Source organism: Prionailurus bengalensis, chromosome C1 (assembly GCF_016509475.1).
Source record: "Prionailurus bengalensis isolate Pbe53 chromosome C1, Fcat_Pben_1.1_paternal_pri, whole genome shotgun sequence".
NCBI lineage: Eukaryota > Metazoa > Chordata > Mammalia > Carnivora > Felidae > Prionailurus > Prionailurus bengalensis.
In genome coordinates, this window is record NC_057345.1 from 31037309 (window position 1) to 31051223 (window position 13915).

Here is a 13915-nt window from a genome sequence, read left to right on the forward strand (position 1 = left end):
GACTGAGCCAACCAGGTGCCCTGAGGTATATGTAAGAATATTGAAAAGAAAGAAAAAGGACACTAAGGATAAGAAACTATTCTTTATTTTAGACAATGTCATAAAACTTTTTTCATGTTCCCCCACTTGTTACCCTTAATCCTCATCTTTTAGTTGAGAAATAAGGCTTGAGAAAGGTGAGGGGAAAGTCATAAAGGGTGAAGTTTGCAGCACTAACAAGGTGTTTCCCTCCTGCATAGCTATCATATCTCAAATTGGCATTCTGGAAGAACAGTCTTCCAGGAAGTGCTGATAGGTTTTCTCCAGGTGGGGAGGGGGCGGCCAAGATGTCCATGCTCCGTGTGGGAAACAGTAGATTAAGGTTAGTTTTCTTTACTCTAAAAATAGGAATTCTGAGTCATTAATATTCGAATGTGAGTTGCTCTCCAACAGGAGAAAAGGTGTATACAGTGTTCCCCAAACTTTTTGAGCAAATCATCCTTTTTTTTCATCAAATACATCAGATCTAGTTTACAGCGTACTGATAAATACGGTTTTTTGAGATGGGAATTAGCCTGATCTCTTCCCATTTTCCCTCCCATTGTCTGCTAACACCAGCAACAGAGTGCCTCTAGAATCTAGACCACTGGTCATACTGAGAAAGGACAGGTTAATCAAGGATGGAATGGGAAGAACCAGCTGCCTTGTCATTTTTCATTTCTACTTGTACATTGTTTTTTAAATTCAAGTATAGTTGACATAACAGTGTTATTGCTGCTTGTACAATTTTTTCACTCCCCTAAGTTAAGCAAGATGTACACCCCCCTCCCCTCCCTTAAGTAATCCAGTTGGGTGCCACTTCCCTCCTTTTGTGACAGAGCACCTAATTCATCACTACCTGAAGGGACAAAAAGTGCTACCGAGACCAGACGGTGGCCTAGCAGAACAGATCAAATGCTACCACAGGACAATATACTGAGAAAAGAGAGTAGCCTCAAGAAATTCTGCAGAAACATTAAGCAATACTTTAAAAAGCGCTGGTTGAATCACCACCAGCAAAATTGAGAGAGCATTTATGGTCACCTCGGGCCTGGATCCCAGCTACCTCTTGGCTTGAAATGCAGCTAGGCTTTCCTGAACAAAGTGTCTGCCTTTAGACTCTAATTGCTTTAGTTTCAGCCTCTTCTGGGCCTGGGCACAGTTCTGACACTGATCTACAGCAGACTCTGTTTCCTAAGATAGCCCGACCACATTGAGGGGTTGTAAAATAATCTCCATGCATGGTTATTAACTAATTAAACTTGCATTCAACACCATATGCTGATAGGATGAGGCAAAGGATAAGTTTCGAATCTTAGATCTTTCTGAGCAGGGCATGTTAGGTGATAAGTAGAGGGAAGGATTAGTTGCAAGCTGGATGTGAGCTCAGGCTGAGGCATGAGGGGAACTGTCTCCTACTGGTTCAGAAGTGCTTGGGGCTCCCTGAGCTCTGGTGCAAACTACAAGGGTTTCATTCAAGGAAAGGTATGATGTGGGCATAAAACCATGCTTCCGACAGTTGAAGATGGTCCCCTTCTACAGCCAGGAACACTAGCTGGCCAGCATCGTCCATTTTCTTTAGCCCCAGGCGGTCCTGCAGAGAGAAAGGCCATAGTTAGTCAAGAGGCCTAATGAAAAGTTTTGCAGTTAAAATAGAAAGAATGTTCATTGGCGATAAATGCCCAAAAAGCAGTCTCTGCCCTGCGTAGTAAAATTTAGCTGTACTGTCTGTCGAAAATGCCAAAAAGGATACCTCCTTCCAGTTTTCCTCCTAAGCGTTCGAAACACACATGTAATTGAGACTGTTGTCTGGAGTTCTATATTCTTTCTGAAACTTTCCTAAAGCTTCTGGAGGACCACCTATGTGGGTGGGCAAGCCACAGACAAAACTGCCTCAAAATGTCAGTTAAGTGAGACTGAGCCAAAGACAGGAAAACATTAACTTAAAACACAGCCAACCCTTCAATAACAAACCTCAAGACGCTTTCCCATCCTGCAGTTGAGGATGGCATTACCCACAGTGCCACAGAACACGTACGACCGGGAGGACGGGCAGTCGACGGTGCTGGAGTGTTGCTTGTAGCTTACCATCGGTTTGGCTTTCACGATAGGGAGGTTCTTAGTTGTAATTTCCAAAGCTCAACAGACCCCAGCTTCCCTTTCCTTTGATCTCACCCAAGCTGATCTCACCCAAGCTCCTGCATCACCAGATGCAGGAGAAAAGCTAAGAGAGGAGACCACTGGCCTCTGAAGGCAAATGGTGCAGACAGCACTTGTGACTTTTGGGAGAGTCCCAACAGCATGGAAGGCTCCAGAACTAGAGGTCATGAAATGGTGCACCTCTGCTTGAGAAACGGCAGGGGGCCTACTGCGCTTCTTCGGGCTCTTGCAGGAGCTCCCCCGGTCACCGCCCTAAATTTCAAAACGAGACTTCATATCTGTTCATGTTTTAAAGTAACACCTCTCCTATGTTTTCATGATGCACGGGGGATTCTTGGATTTGCACCCTGCACAGCAGCAAAAGAAGCCAGTTCTGAACCTTTTTATCAGAAGGAAGGAGCTGGAGATGATGTGACCGTTGCGCATACTTGAAAACCACGAGGTACAGGTCTTTCATTTGGGATCTACATTTCTGTAAACCGGCGCCTGATAAGCTGGTGTAACAATCAGCACCCTAACAAGCCTCACCCGTATCAAAGCCGGATGCTTCCGGGCACCCACAGCTCCCAGGTGTACGGGACCGGGTCTATCACCAAAGAACCTAGCAGCTTCAGGAACCAGGAGCAGAAAAAAACAGCACCCTTCTCCTCCCCAGTTACCTGTGTGTACAGAGTGGTCTCCTGCAAGGGAATGGTTTCCTTGGCTTGGCCACTTCGGTAAAATCCAAACCACTGCAGGAGACGAGGAAGAAAGGTCAGATCAGATATACAGCCACACACTGTCAGACTGACACTAGAGACTGGCTGGTCGTTAAGATAACCAACAATATCACAAAGTTGTAGCGAAGAATAAAAAGAGTCTATCTGAGTCATCTCTTTTTCAGGGTGGATCCTGAGGGAGGAGTTCATCTTTCCCAAGAACTTTCTAATTCTCCAGAATTCCTGTTTCCTACAATTACTGAGCACCTATGCTGTGAAAATCCTCGTGCTAAATTCCACACCCAAAAAAAAAAAAAAAAAAAAAAAAATATATATATATATATATATATGGCCCCTGTTTTCAACAGTCTACGGAGGCACAGAAGCAACTGTGTAGCACAAGGACCAGCAAACTTTTCTGTAAAGGCCAGATACAAAGTATTTGAGGCTTTAAGGGCCACGTGGGTACAACTACCCAGTGCTACCATTGTAAACAAAAGCAGCCACTGACGATATTTTAAAAAGAAATATGACTAATAAATAAATAAAATTAAAACTGAATATGGTTGTATTCCAATAAAGGTTTGTTTATGGACCCTGAAATATGAATTCATATAATTATGTCATCAGATATTTTGATTTTTTTTCTAACCATTAAAAAGTGGTTCATGGGCCATACAAAAGCAGATGGCAGGCTGGATTTGGCCGGCAGGCTGTAGTTTGCTAGTCCCTGGTGGCCTGACATAATGTGATGATTCTGCAAAAGAGAGAGCAAATTCTACTTGGAATAGGGATGGCATCCTGGATGGAAGAAGTGACCACTTGAGCTTGGCCTTGATAGATGAATAGGAGCTCATCAGGTGGAAAAGCCCAGGGAAGGGAACTCTAGGGACTAAAAAGCATGAACAAAGGCACGTAAAAGAAACACAGGCCAACTCTGGGTCACTTCAAGAAGTACAAGATGGCTTGATCCTAGTGGATGAAGCGGGTAATGAAGGAAGACTGAGTTGAAAGGACAGGTCAAGACAGACCTTGCGTGCCAACCTCAGGGATTTACAGACTTTGGGCTGGTGGTCTGGGTCACAGGTCTCTTGGAAAATGTGGTAAAAGCATTAGACCTTTCTTTAGAGAACACAACTTCATAATTTTGCAAACAATTTCAGGTGGCGGGGGTTCCAGCCCCCACTGTCCCAGTTCTAGACCTCAGGTGAAGACGCCCTAAGCTACACAAGAGGTGGCGGAAAGAGACTGAAGGTTTTTCCCCCAGCAGGAAGCTGTTTTTTAATACCATTTACTCCTTCGGTCTCCTGGCATGTTTTGCTGTGCCCATACAGTGTCTCACCTCAGAATCCACTGGGTCCACAACGGAATCATTCAGGAATTTCACCATCACAAACTTCTTCAAGGCCATCAGGTTTCTCTTGTAGGACTCATTGACACCCTGGAGGAAAGGCCAGCAGTATCTCAGGGACATCATCATCAGGTTCCAGCAGGGATGTTAAAGCCTTTCAGTGCTCTGGTCTCCCCGACCCTGGGCCACCATATTTCTTCTCCATGGTATGGACTGCTTTTCCAGCTCCCTGCCCAGAATGTATCTTGTACAGCCTTTTCTTACCATCCTATCTGACAATACCCCAAACAACCAGAGCACACAGACGCCAGCGGCCATGAGTCTGTCACTGCACTCTATAGCCATCCATCACACAGGTTAAAGGCTACTACCCAGAGAAAGCCAAGGCAAAATGAGAAACTACACATTCTGAGTGACTCTGCAATACTACTCTGTTTCTCCCCTACTGCCCTTCAAATTTTGTTTTTAAAAAACAAAAATCAGGGGCACCTGGGTGGCTCAGTCCGTTGAGCATCCGACCTCGGCTCAGGTCATGATCTCACAGTTTGTGGGTTCGAGCCCCGCGTTGGGCTCTGACAGCTGACAGCTCAGAGCCTGGAGCCTGCTTCGGATTCTGTGTTTCCCTCGCTCTCTGCCCCTCCCCTGTTTGTGCTGTCACTCTCTCTCTCTCAAAAATAAATAAATAAAATTAAAAAAAAAACAAAAATGGGCGCCTGGGTGGCTCAGTGGGTTGAGCATCTGATTCTTGATTTCAGTTCAGGTCACAGTCTCTGTGCTGAGCATAGAGCCTGCTTAAGATTCTATCTCTCCCTCTGCCCGTCCCCCTGCTCACATGCACATGCGCGCGCTCTCTCTCTCTCAAATTAAAAAAAAAAAAAAAAAAACTTAAAAAACCCAAAAATTTCGAGATAAGCCCGCTATAAATTGAGCCATGTAGTTTACCAGAATCGCTCAAACCAAGCTCATGCCTGGGACCCACTCCGCAGTCTCTCTTCTAAGTAAATCTTGCTTCCGAGACAATCTGACCCCAAAGGGACCCACTAGGAAGGCTTCCCTCAGTAAGACAGCAGCTGCGAAGTTCCACTTAAGCCAGCCAGCAACCTGCTGAGCTTACCCTGCTTCTTCAACACAAGGAAAGGAAAAGGACCTACGGGGAGAAAGCCAGAAGAATCTCAGCCTTCCTAAAAGGAAACAAAGTTCAGAAGCACTGCCTCCCAAAAAACAGAACTTCTGCTTCCCAGGTTCTGCCCAGGATACGTTGGGTAAACAGTCACAGCTGATCTGTTCGTACTGCCCCAGAAGCAAAATGAATGCACAGCTACGGACGGCAGCCTGGGATGGGTGCTTACTCTCTCCTGGTTAATATCTGCCAAGAAGATGCTGTGGTTGCGGTACATGTCCTCCTTTATGGGGTCGTGCCAGTATTCTGCTTGCACCAGGCTGCAGGAAGAAGAAGGAATGAGTGAAGGGGACCGAGCTGCAGGTCAGTCAGCGCACTGGGTGCATGCCCCTGTGCCTAGGGGACCGTGCACAAAGAGACTTCAAAAGGACGAAAGATCGGAGCCACCAAATCCCAGGCCTGGCCCGTAAATAGAGCAGACAAGCCTTCCACTGATGAAACAGTTCAAGAGCCCCATGAACAAGACACCGGAGGCAAGGAAGTGCTACTTAGCACGATACAAGAGTCCCACAGAGTTAGGAAAAGGACTCATCAATATTGGTTTCACCATGGCCGTGAGCCCTACCACACTTATACCTCCAGGTCAGGGTGGCACAGGCTGTCCCGCCCACAACCCCACCTCCTTCACCCTCCTCTGCTTCCCATTCCTCCCGAGAGACTCAGCCATCACCACCTCTTGTCTCCTCTGCACCCAACCATCCCATCACTCTCTCTTCATCCACCTTGCCATCCTCAGGCTGGGAGGGAGGTCTAACCTTTCAATCACAAAGCGTTTTTCCTATCGTTGACTGATGACACTAGTGTGCAGGATTCTGATAGGTCACACGATTTTTAAAGACAAAAGGCAGGGGGGGCGGCGCCTGGGTGGCTCAGTCGGTTAAGCGTCCGACTTCGGCTCAGGTCACGATCTCGCGGTCCGTGAGTTCGAGCCCCGATCTCGTGGTCCGTGAGTTCGAGCCCCGCGTCGGGCTCTAGGCTGACAGCTCAGAGCCTGGAGCCTGCTTTTGATTCTGTGTCTCCCTCTCTCTCTGCCCCTCCCCCGTTCATGCTCTGTCTCTCTCTGTCTCAAAAATAAATAAACGTTAAAAAAAAATTAAAAAAAAAAGACAAAAGGCAGGGATCTGGTGTTGTTTATACAGTTCAGACAGGTTTTCACGTCCTTTTACTTTCCCTCCAGTCTCTCTGCTTCCCCTCCCCTCCGGGCCTTCCCCCACCCACGCTGACCCCTCCCCAAGTCCTCCCTGCAGGCACTTCCACTCAGTTCCCATATCCACACCAGGATCCACACTGCAGCATTTCCACCGAGAGCTGAGCATGAACCTGAAGGGAGAAGTCCTCTGGGGCAAAGGAGGAGTCAGAACACAGGTGGGGCTCTCTAGCCCAGGCTGGCAGGGGAAAAAAGAAACATTTCTACACCACGAGCTCTCCAGCCTGAGTGGAAGAGCTGCCTCGGAGGTGATGATCCAGAAAGTTCCACTCAGCAGAGCAGGAGGATATGAGAGTCCAGTTTGGAAGCAGCAGAGGTCAGCGCTCCTCACGCCCAGGGCAGGTGCGACTGAGGTCAAAGGGGGGCGCTGTCAGCCCGTTGGCAGTCAGAGGGATGTTCTATAATTTCTTTATAAATGTTTGGGAAGTGGGGCGCCTGGGTGTCTCAGTCAGTTAAGCGTCCGACTTCGGCTCAGGTCATGATCTCACGGTCTGTGGGTTCGAGCCCCGCGTCAAGCTCTGTGCTGACGGCTCAGAGCCTGGAACCTGCTTTGGATTCTGTGTCTCCCTCTCTCTCTGCCCCTCCCCTGCTCGTGCTCTCAATGTTTAGTTTTCACTGATTTTTTAACATGTGATGAACTCCGACCATTTATGAAATACTGACATCGGCACTGGTCTAACACTGTGGTCGCTCACCCTGTGAGAGCTGGCTCCCTGTCCCCCCAAGGACGACTAGCTCCCTCAGCAGCGACATGCTGGCTGGCGCTCAGCAGGACGGCTCTGCCGAAGGGAAGGGACCGAGACAGGGATGCCAGACAAGCTCCAAAACAAGTCGGCTGGCGCTGAAGGAGGGGTAGGATGTGGAGATGTGAGCAGAAGGGAAGGCAGGACGGTGAGGAGAACAAGGGAAGAAGCTTCAGGAGTGGGCGCTCAACAGTGTCAAATGCTCAGAAGTGGTGAGCCTCAGCACACACACGTCCACACAGGCGGCCAGAGTTCCTTCAAAAAACGGTAAGTGAGGGGTACCTGGGTGGCTCAGGCAGTGAAGCGTCTGGCTCTCGGTTTGGGCTCGGGTCATGATCTCACCGTTCGTGAGCTCGAGCCCCACGTCGGGCTCTGTGCTGACAGAGCAGAGCCTGCGTGGGATTCTCTCACTCCCTCTCTCTCTCTCTGCCCCTCCCTGCTGGTGCGTGCTCTCTCTCTCAAAATAAATAAATAAGCTTCAAAAAAAAACTTTTTTTTTAAATGTCAAGTGAATAAATGCAAATGTCTTTGGATCTTGCCAGACCAGGTTCCGGACACCCAGAATGACAGCGGGGAGCCCAATGGCTGAAAAGGCGGTAGTCCTAGGTCACCTTTTTGTGTGAAAAGGAAACAGAGCTAAGAAGGGGCAACAGGAAGAAATGAAGGACATTTGGTTTGCGAGAAGCTGGGTGCACAGGCAGCAGTGGGGGGAAGGGCCTGAGGCTGAGCAGAAGCTGAAGTGCTGCGGGAGGTGGAGACGTGGGGGGAGGCAGACGGTGCTTCAGGAGGCAGAGAAGAAACATGGGCTCATACTGTTATCATCTCCTTTGCACCAGTGAAGGGCCAAATTCAGGGAGGTTAAGCACCTCTCTCAAAACCGCTACACAGTCACAGACAAGGTAAGCTAGGAGCCTAAATCTGTCTGAGTCCACACTCTTTCCAATGCAGCCCGCTCACGAGGCTGTCAGCGCCCCAGAAGCTGGAGCCTTTTTTTTCCATCTTTCTGTTTTTAACGTTTATTTATTTTAAAGAGAGAGAGAGGAGGACAGAAGATCCAAAGCAGGCTCTGTGCCGACAGCCAGGAACCCAGTGTGGGGCTCCAACTCGCAAACCATGAGATGGGTGACCTGAGCCAAAGTCGGGACACCTGACTGAGCCATCCAGGCACCGCCCCCCCACCCCCTACTCCCCACCACCCCCAGTTGGAGCCTCTATCCCTGAGGGCTGCTCTAGCCACTGTGGCTTAGAGACCATAGTAGAAGCATGAGTACAGCACTTACATACACTGGGCCTCTTCTAAGCACTTGACATACATTAACCTATTTAATCCTGACAAGAATTCCATAGGGGAGATGCTATTATTAGCCTCCTATTTACAAATGAGGCAGCCATACCCAGAGTGATTAAGCAGCTTGCCCGAGGTCGTCCTGCTGGGAGGTAATAAAGCCAGAATAGCCTAGCAGGCAGTCTGCCCCCCCCCCCCCCCCGAAGTCTTGCTCTTAACCACGATACATGCGTACTGTCTCTGCAGACTGTGGGGTGCACACAGCACCCACAGCCGTGTATTGCACAGACCCAGGTTGGAATCATGGGTATTTGCCTCTCTGAGCTGGATTATAATTATATTTTTTAAGTAATCTCTATGCCCAACACTGGGCTCGAACTCACGACCCCGAGATCAAGAGTCGCAGACTCTTCTGCCTGAGCCAGCCAGGCGCCCCTTGAGCCGGATTCTTTGCAGGGTTGTTGTGAAAATTAAACAAGAGCCGTAAAGCTCGGTAGTGTGTCCACGCGTGGCACAAATTCCACAAAAGGTAGTGCTCTCAGACCTGTCACCATCCCCTTCTGTCCCTCCTCTCCCACGCTCTGAAGCCAGCTGCTTACCAGCAGGCTCCCGCAGAGTCCGCAAGGGGAAATGCTGCTCAAGTCCTAGAGTAAGAGGAACACGCGCCTGAAGGGGAGCGAAAGGAATGCAGCAGAGCGTGCGCTGAGGGGATGGCCAAACGCTAAGAAGGTCTGATCTAAATCACGAGATGAGTTTTGGTAGAATCTGACAATAATTTAAACTCCAGATGAAGGGCACAGTGAAACCGTGTGACTTCAGCTCAGGTCGTGATCTCACAGTTTGTGGGTTCGAGCCCCGCGTCGGGCTCTGTGCTGACAGCTCGGAGCCTGGAGCCTGCTTTGGATTCTGTGTCTCCCTCTCTCTCTGCCCCTCCCCCACCCAAGCTCTGTCTTTCTCTCTCCCTCAAAAATAAGTAAACATTTAAAAAAATTTTTTTAATAAATAAACTCGAGATGAAACAATAAAAGTCCAAGCACAGCCAAGACTTGAAGAGGAACTGGGTAAACGTTGCTATAGTAACTGAAGTAGCGTGGTCGCTGGGTGGAAATAGACAAATAAGCCAATGGAACAGAAACGCAGCCCAGAAACAGACTCAAGCATAGAAAACCCCAGGTAGATGAAGAGCATGAGAATAAAAACAAAACATTTTAAAAAAATGAGAGGAGGGGGCGCCTGGGTGGCGCAGTCGGTTAAGCGTCCGACTTCAGCCAGGTCACGATCTCGCGGTCCGTGAGTTTGAGCCCCGCGTCAGGCTCTGGGCTGATGGCTCAGAGCCTGGAGCCGGTTTCCAATTCTGTGTCTCCCTCTCTCTCTGCCCCTCCCCCGTTCATGCTCTGTCTCTCTCTGTCCCAAAAATAAATAAACGTTGAAAAAAAAATTAAAAAAAAAAAAATGAGAGGAGGGGCGCCTGGGTGGCGCAGTCGGTTAAGCGTCCGACTTCAGCCAGGTCACGATCTCGCGGTCTGTGAGTTCGAGGCCCGCGTCGGGCTCTGGGCTGATGGCTCGGAGCCTGGAGCCTGTTTCCGATTCTGTGTCTCCCTCTCTCTCTGCCCCTCCCCCGTTCATGCTCTGTCTCTCTCTGTCCCAAAAATGAATAAAAACATTGGAAAAAAATGAGAGGAAAATATGGGGTAGGAGAATAGCTTTGTGCATCAGTCAGAAGGACTGATAAAGTGGCCTGAATCCAAGTCAGAAGGCACTGCCCCAGATGCTGGTTGTACAACACTGTGAAGGTACTTAATGCCCCTGAACTGAACTGTACACTTAAACATGATTCAAACGGGGGGGGGGGGGGGGGCGCCTGGGTGGCTCAGTCGGTTAACCATCTGACTTCAGCTCAGGTCATGATCTCACAGTTCAAGAGTTCGAGGCCCACATCCGGTTCTGTGCTGACAGCTCAGAGCCTGGAGCCTGCTTTGAGTTCTGTGTCTCCCTCTCTCTCTGCTCCTCCCCCGCTCATGCTCCGTCTCTCTGTCTCTCTGTCTGTCTCTCTCCTTCAAAAATAAATAAAAACATTAACAAATTTTTTAAATGATTCAAATGGCAAATTTTTATGTTTTATATATAATATAAACATATTATATATAAACATCTATAAACATATATATGTTTTACCACAACTTTAAAAAGTAATGTAATACACCCAAACCCAATGAATTATACACTTTAAATGAGAGAACTATATGGTATGTGAATCGTAGCTCAATAAAACCATCTAAAAAACCAAACTGCAGTTAGGTGAGCATCCAACTCTTGATTTCAGCTCAGGTCATGATCTCATCGTCATGGGACAGAGCCCCATGTGGGAGTGGAGGCTGCTTATTAGGATTCTCTCCCCCTTCCTTTGCCCCTCTCCCCCTAGTGCATGCCCCCATGCACTGTCTCTCTCTCAAAAATTAAAAATTAAAAAAAAAAAACTAAAAATAAAATAAAAAACCTGTTACATGAAACAAAGACACCATAAGTAAAAAGATGACCCACGGGCTGGGAGAAGTTAAGTGTAACATACCTAACAAAGAAAGGCTTAGTATTCATAATACACGTGCACATGCGTGTATATACTTACAAATCAGTAAGAAAAAGAGCATCCAACTGAAAAACAGGCAAAAACTAGAATAGGCAATTCACAGAAAAGGGACACCTGAGCAGACAACAAATGTGAACAGATGTTCAAGCTGTCCAACAGCACGTACAGATTGGAATGCGAAACCATTCTGCACACATCTGACTGACAGACACGTGACATTGGATCAAAAGTTAGTAAGACGAGGGGTGCCTGGGTGGCTTGGTCAGTTAAGCATCCAAGTCTTGATTTTGGCTCAAGTCATGATTTCTCAGTTCGTGGGATCGAGCCCTACGTCGGGCTCTGCAGTAACATCACAGAGCCTGCTGGGGATTCTCTCCCTGCTCCTCCCCTACTCGCACGCGCACGTGCTCTCTCTTTTGCACTCACTCTCCCTCTCTCCCAAAATAAATAAACTTTTTTTTTTTTTTTTTAATTTTCAATGTTTATTTATTTTTGGGACAGAGAGAGACAGAGCATGAACGGGGGAGGGGCAGAGAGAGAGGGAGACACAGAATCGGAAACAGGCTCCAGGCTCCGAGCCATCAGCCCAGAGCCCGACGCGGGGCTCGAACTCACGGACCGCGAGATCGTGACCTGGCTGAAGTCGGACGCTTAACCGACTACGCCACCCAGGCGCCCCTAAATAAACTTTTTAAAAAATTATGTTTATGAAGAATTTTATTTTTTTTTAATGTTTATTTTTGAGAGAAAGAGAGAGAGAGAGACACAGAATCTGAAGCTGAGCTGTCAGCACATATCCTAACATGGGACTTGAACTCACAAACTGTGAGATCATGACCTGAGCCAAAGTTGGATGCTTAACCAGCTGAGCCACCCAGGAGCCCCAGTAAATAAATAAACTAAAAAAAAAAAAAAAAAAAAAAGTAAGACTGGAGAAAACAGGAACGCTCACACTCTGTTGGTGGGAACAGAAATTGGTTCAACCACCCCGGCAATACCCAGTCAAGCCTAAAATGCACATGCTAACCACCAAAACAGCAGCTCAGTGCACTGTTTTCGAAGTACTGTTACTATGTTAAACACTCTACACCTATTAACTCATTTAACCTTCTTTACAATTCGTAAGGTATACTTATTGCTCTGTTTTACAGATGATGAAACTGAAGCAGAGACGTTACGGAGCATTCCCCAAATTACCCAATGAATCACTAAAAGTCTACATGTGAATTCTGCTAGCAGATAAATTCTTGTACGAGGACAGCTAAGTAACAGAAAATACATATATTGGTCTCCAACCCCGGTTCCTGGCACAGAGCTCCTAAAACCTTGTAACTTCCTAAGTGTTATGTAAGAATACTGGGAGCATCTTTTGTCCTACTCAGGAGGCTCTGGGTGGGCTCCTAGGTGGTTCCTGGAAGGGGCTGGTCACCAGAAAGACCAAACCTCCATCTGAAGCTTGGGATTTTCAACCCTGCTCCCCATTCTCCAGAGAGGGGCTGGGGGCTGGAAATGGAGTTAGTAACTCTGAAGTAGGCGTTCAGAGAGCTTCCAGGCTGGTGAACACATCCACACCAGAAGGGTGACCCCAGCGCTCCCCGACCCCACCCAGTGTATCTCTTCATCTGGCTGTTCAACTGTATCCTTTATCATACCCTTTAATAAACTGGTAAACATGTCTCCTTGAGTTCTGTGAGCCGCTCTAGCAAATTAGTCAAACTGAGGAGAGGGAACCTCCACTTTGCAGCCAAGTCGGACAGAGGTTGTGGGTAACCCGCAGACCTACTACTGGCAATGGGCATGCGGGGGGTTGGTAGGCTTGTGGGAGCCCTTCACCTGCGGGATCTGACGCTACCTCCAGGTAGACAGTGTCAGAATTGAGTTAAATTGTAGGACACCCAGCTGATGTCACAGAGAATTCGTCGGTGTGGGAAAACCACCACACATTTGGTGACCGGAAGTGAAGTGTCCTGTGTGAGTAGAGTAGTGGTGTAAAAGTAAAGGAGACACGCAGGAAGATAGACTGGGCTTTTCAACACAAGGGTGTTCCCTCAAAGTTGTTTGTTATAATGAGAAACTAGAAATGCCAAAATGTTTGTAATACGGAAATCAACACACTGTGGTAGTCACAGAATACAGAATGCCACGTAGCAGTCAAGACGAATGAACTAGGGTGCCTGGGTGGCTCAGTCGGTTAAGTGTCTGACTTCAGTTCAAGTCATGATCTCTCAGTCCATGAGTTCCAGCCCTGTGTCGGGCTCTGTGCTGACAGCTCAGAGCCTGGAACCTGCTTCAGATTCTGTGTCTCCCTCCTCTACTCATGCTCTCTCTCTCAAAAATAAACACTAAAAAAAAAAAAAAAAAAAAGACAAATGAACTAGATGTATATGTAACCACATGTTTAGATCTCAAAAACATAATATTGAGTGAAAACCTCATTTGCAGCATAAAGTGCGCAAGATATTCATAACGTTGTAAATATATAAAATAATACTATTAAGGATAGATATGTATATAAATATACAAAATATTTTTAATGGACAGAATTTTTTCAGTTTTATTTATTTATGTTGAGGGAGACAGAGACGGCATGCGCGGGGGAGGGGCAGAGAGAGAGGAAGACCGAGAATCTCAATCAGGCTCCGAGCTGTCAGCACAGAGCCTGATGTGGGACTCGAAACCACAAACT

General features: G+C 47.5%; 1 protein-coding gene across 1 annotated transcript in view; it reads right to left on the reverse strand.

Moving 5' to 3' along the window:
* Positions 1–69: 69 nt before the first annotated feature.
* The window catches only part of PPT1 (palmitoyl-protein thioesterase 1), a 28061-nt gene continuing 14215 nt past the window's right edge, over positions 70–13915 (reverse strand). Inside the window, exons 6-9 of the mRNA XM_043578718.1 lie at positions 5577–5667; positions 4219–4317; positions 2838–2909; positions 70–1612 (exon numbers count right to left, since the gene is read on the reverse strand). Of these exons, the coding sequence (XP_043434653.1) occupies positions 1490–1612; positions 2838–2909; positions 4219–4317; positions 5577–5667 (385 nt within the window). The 3' untranslated portion in view covers positions 70–1489. The remainder of the gene's footprint in view (positions 1613–2837; positions 2910–4218; positions 4318–5576; positions 5668–13915) is intronic.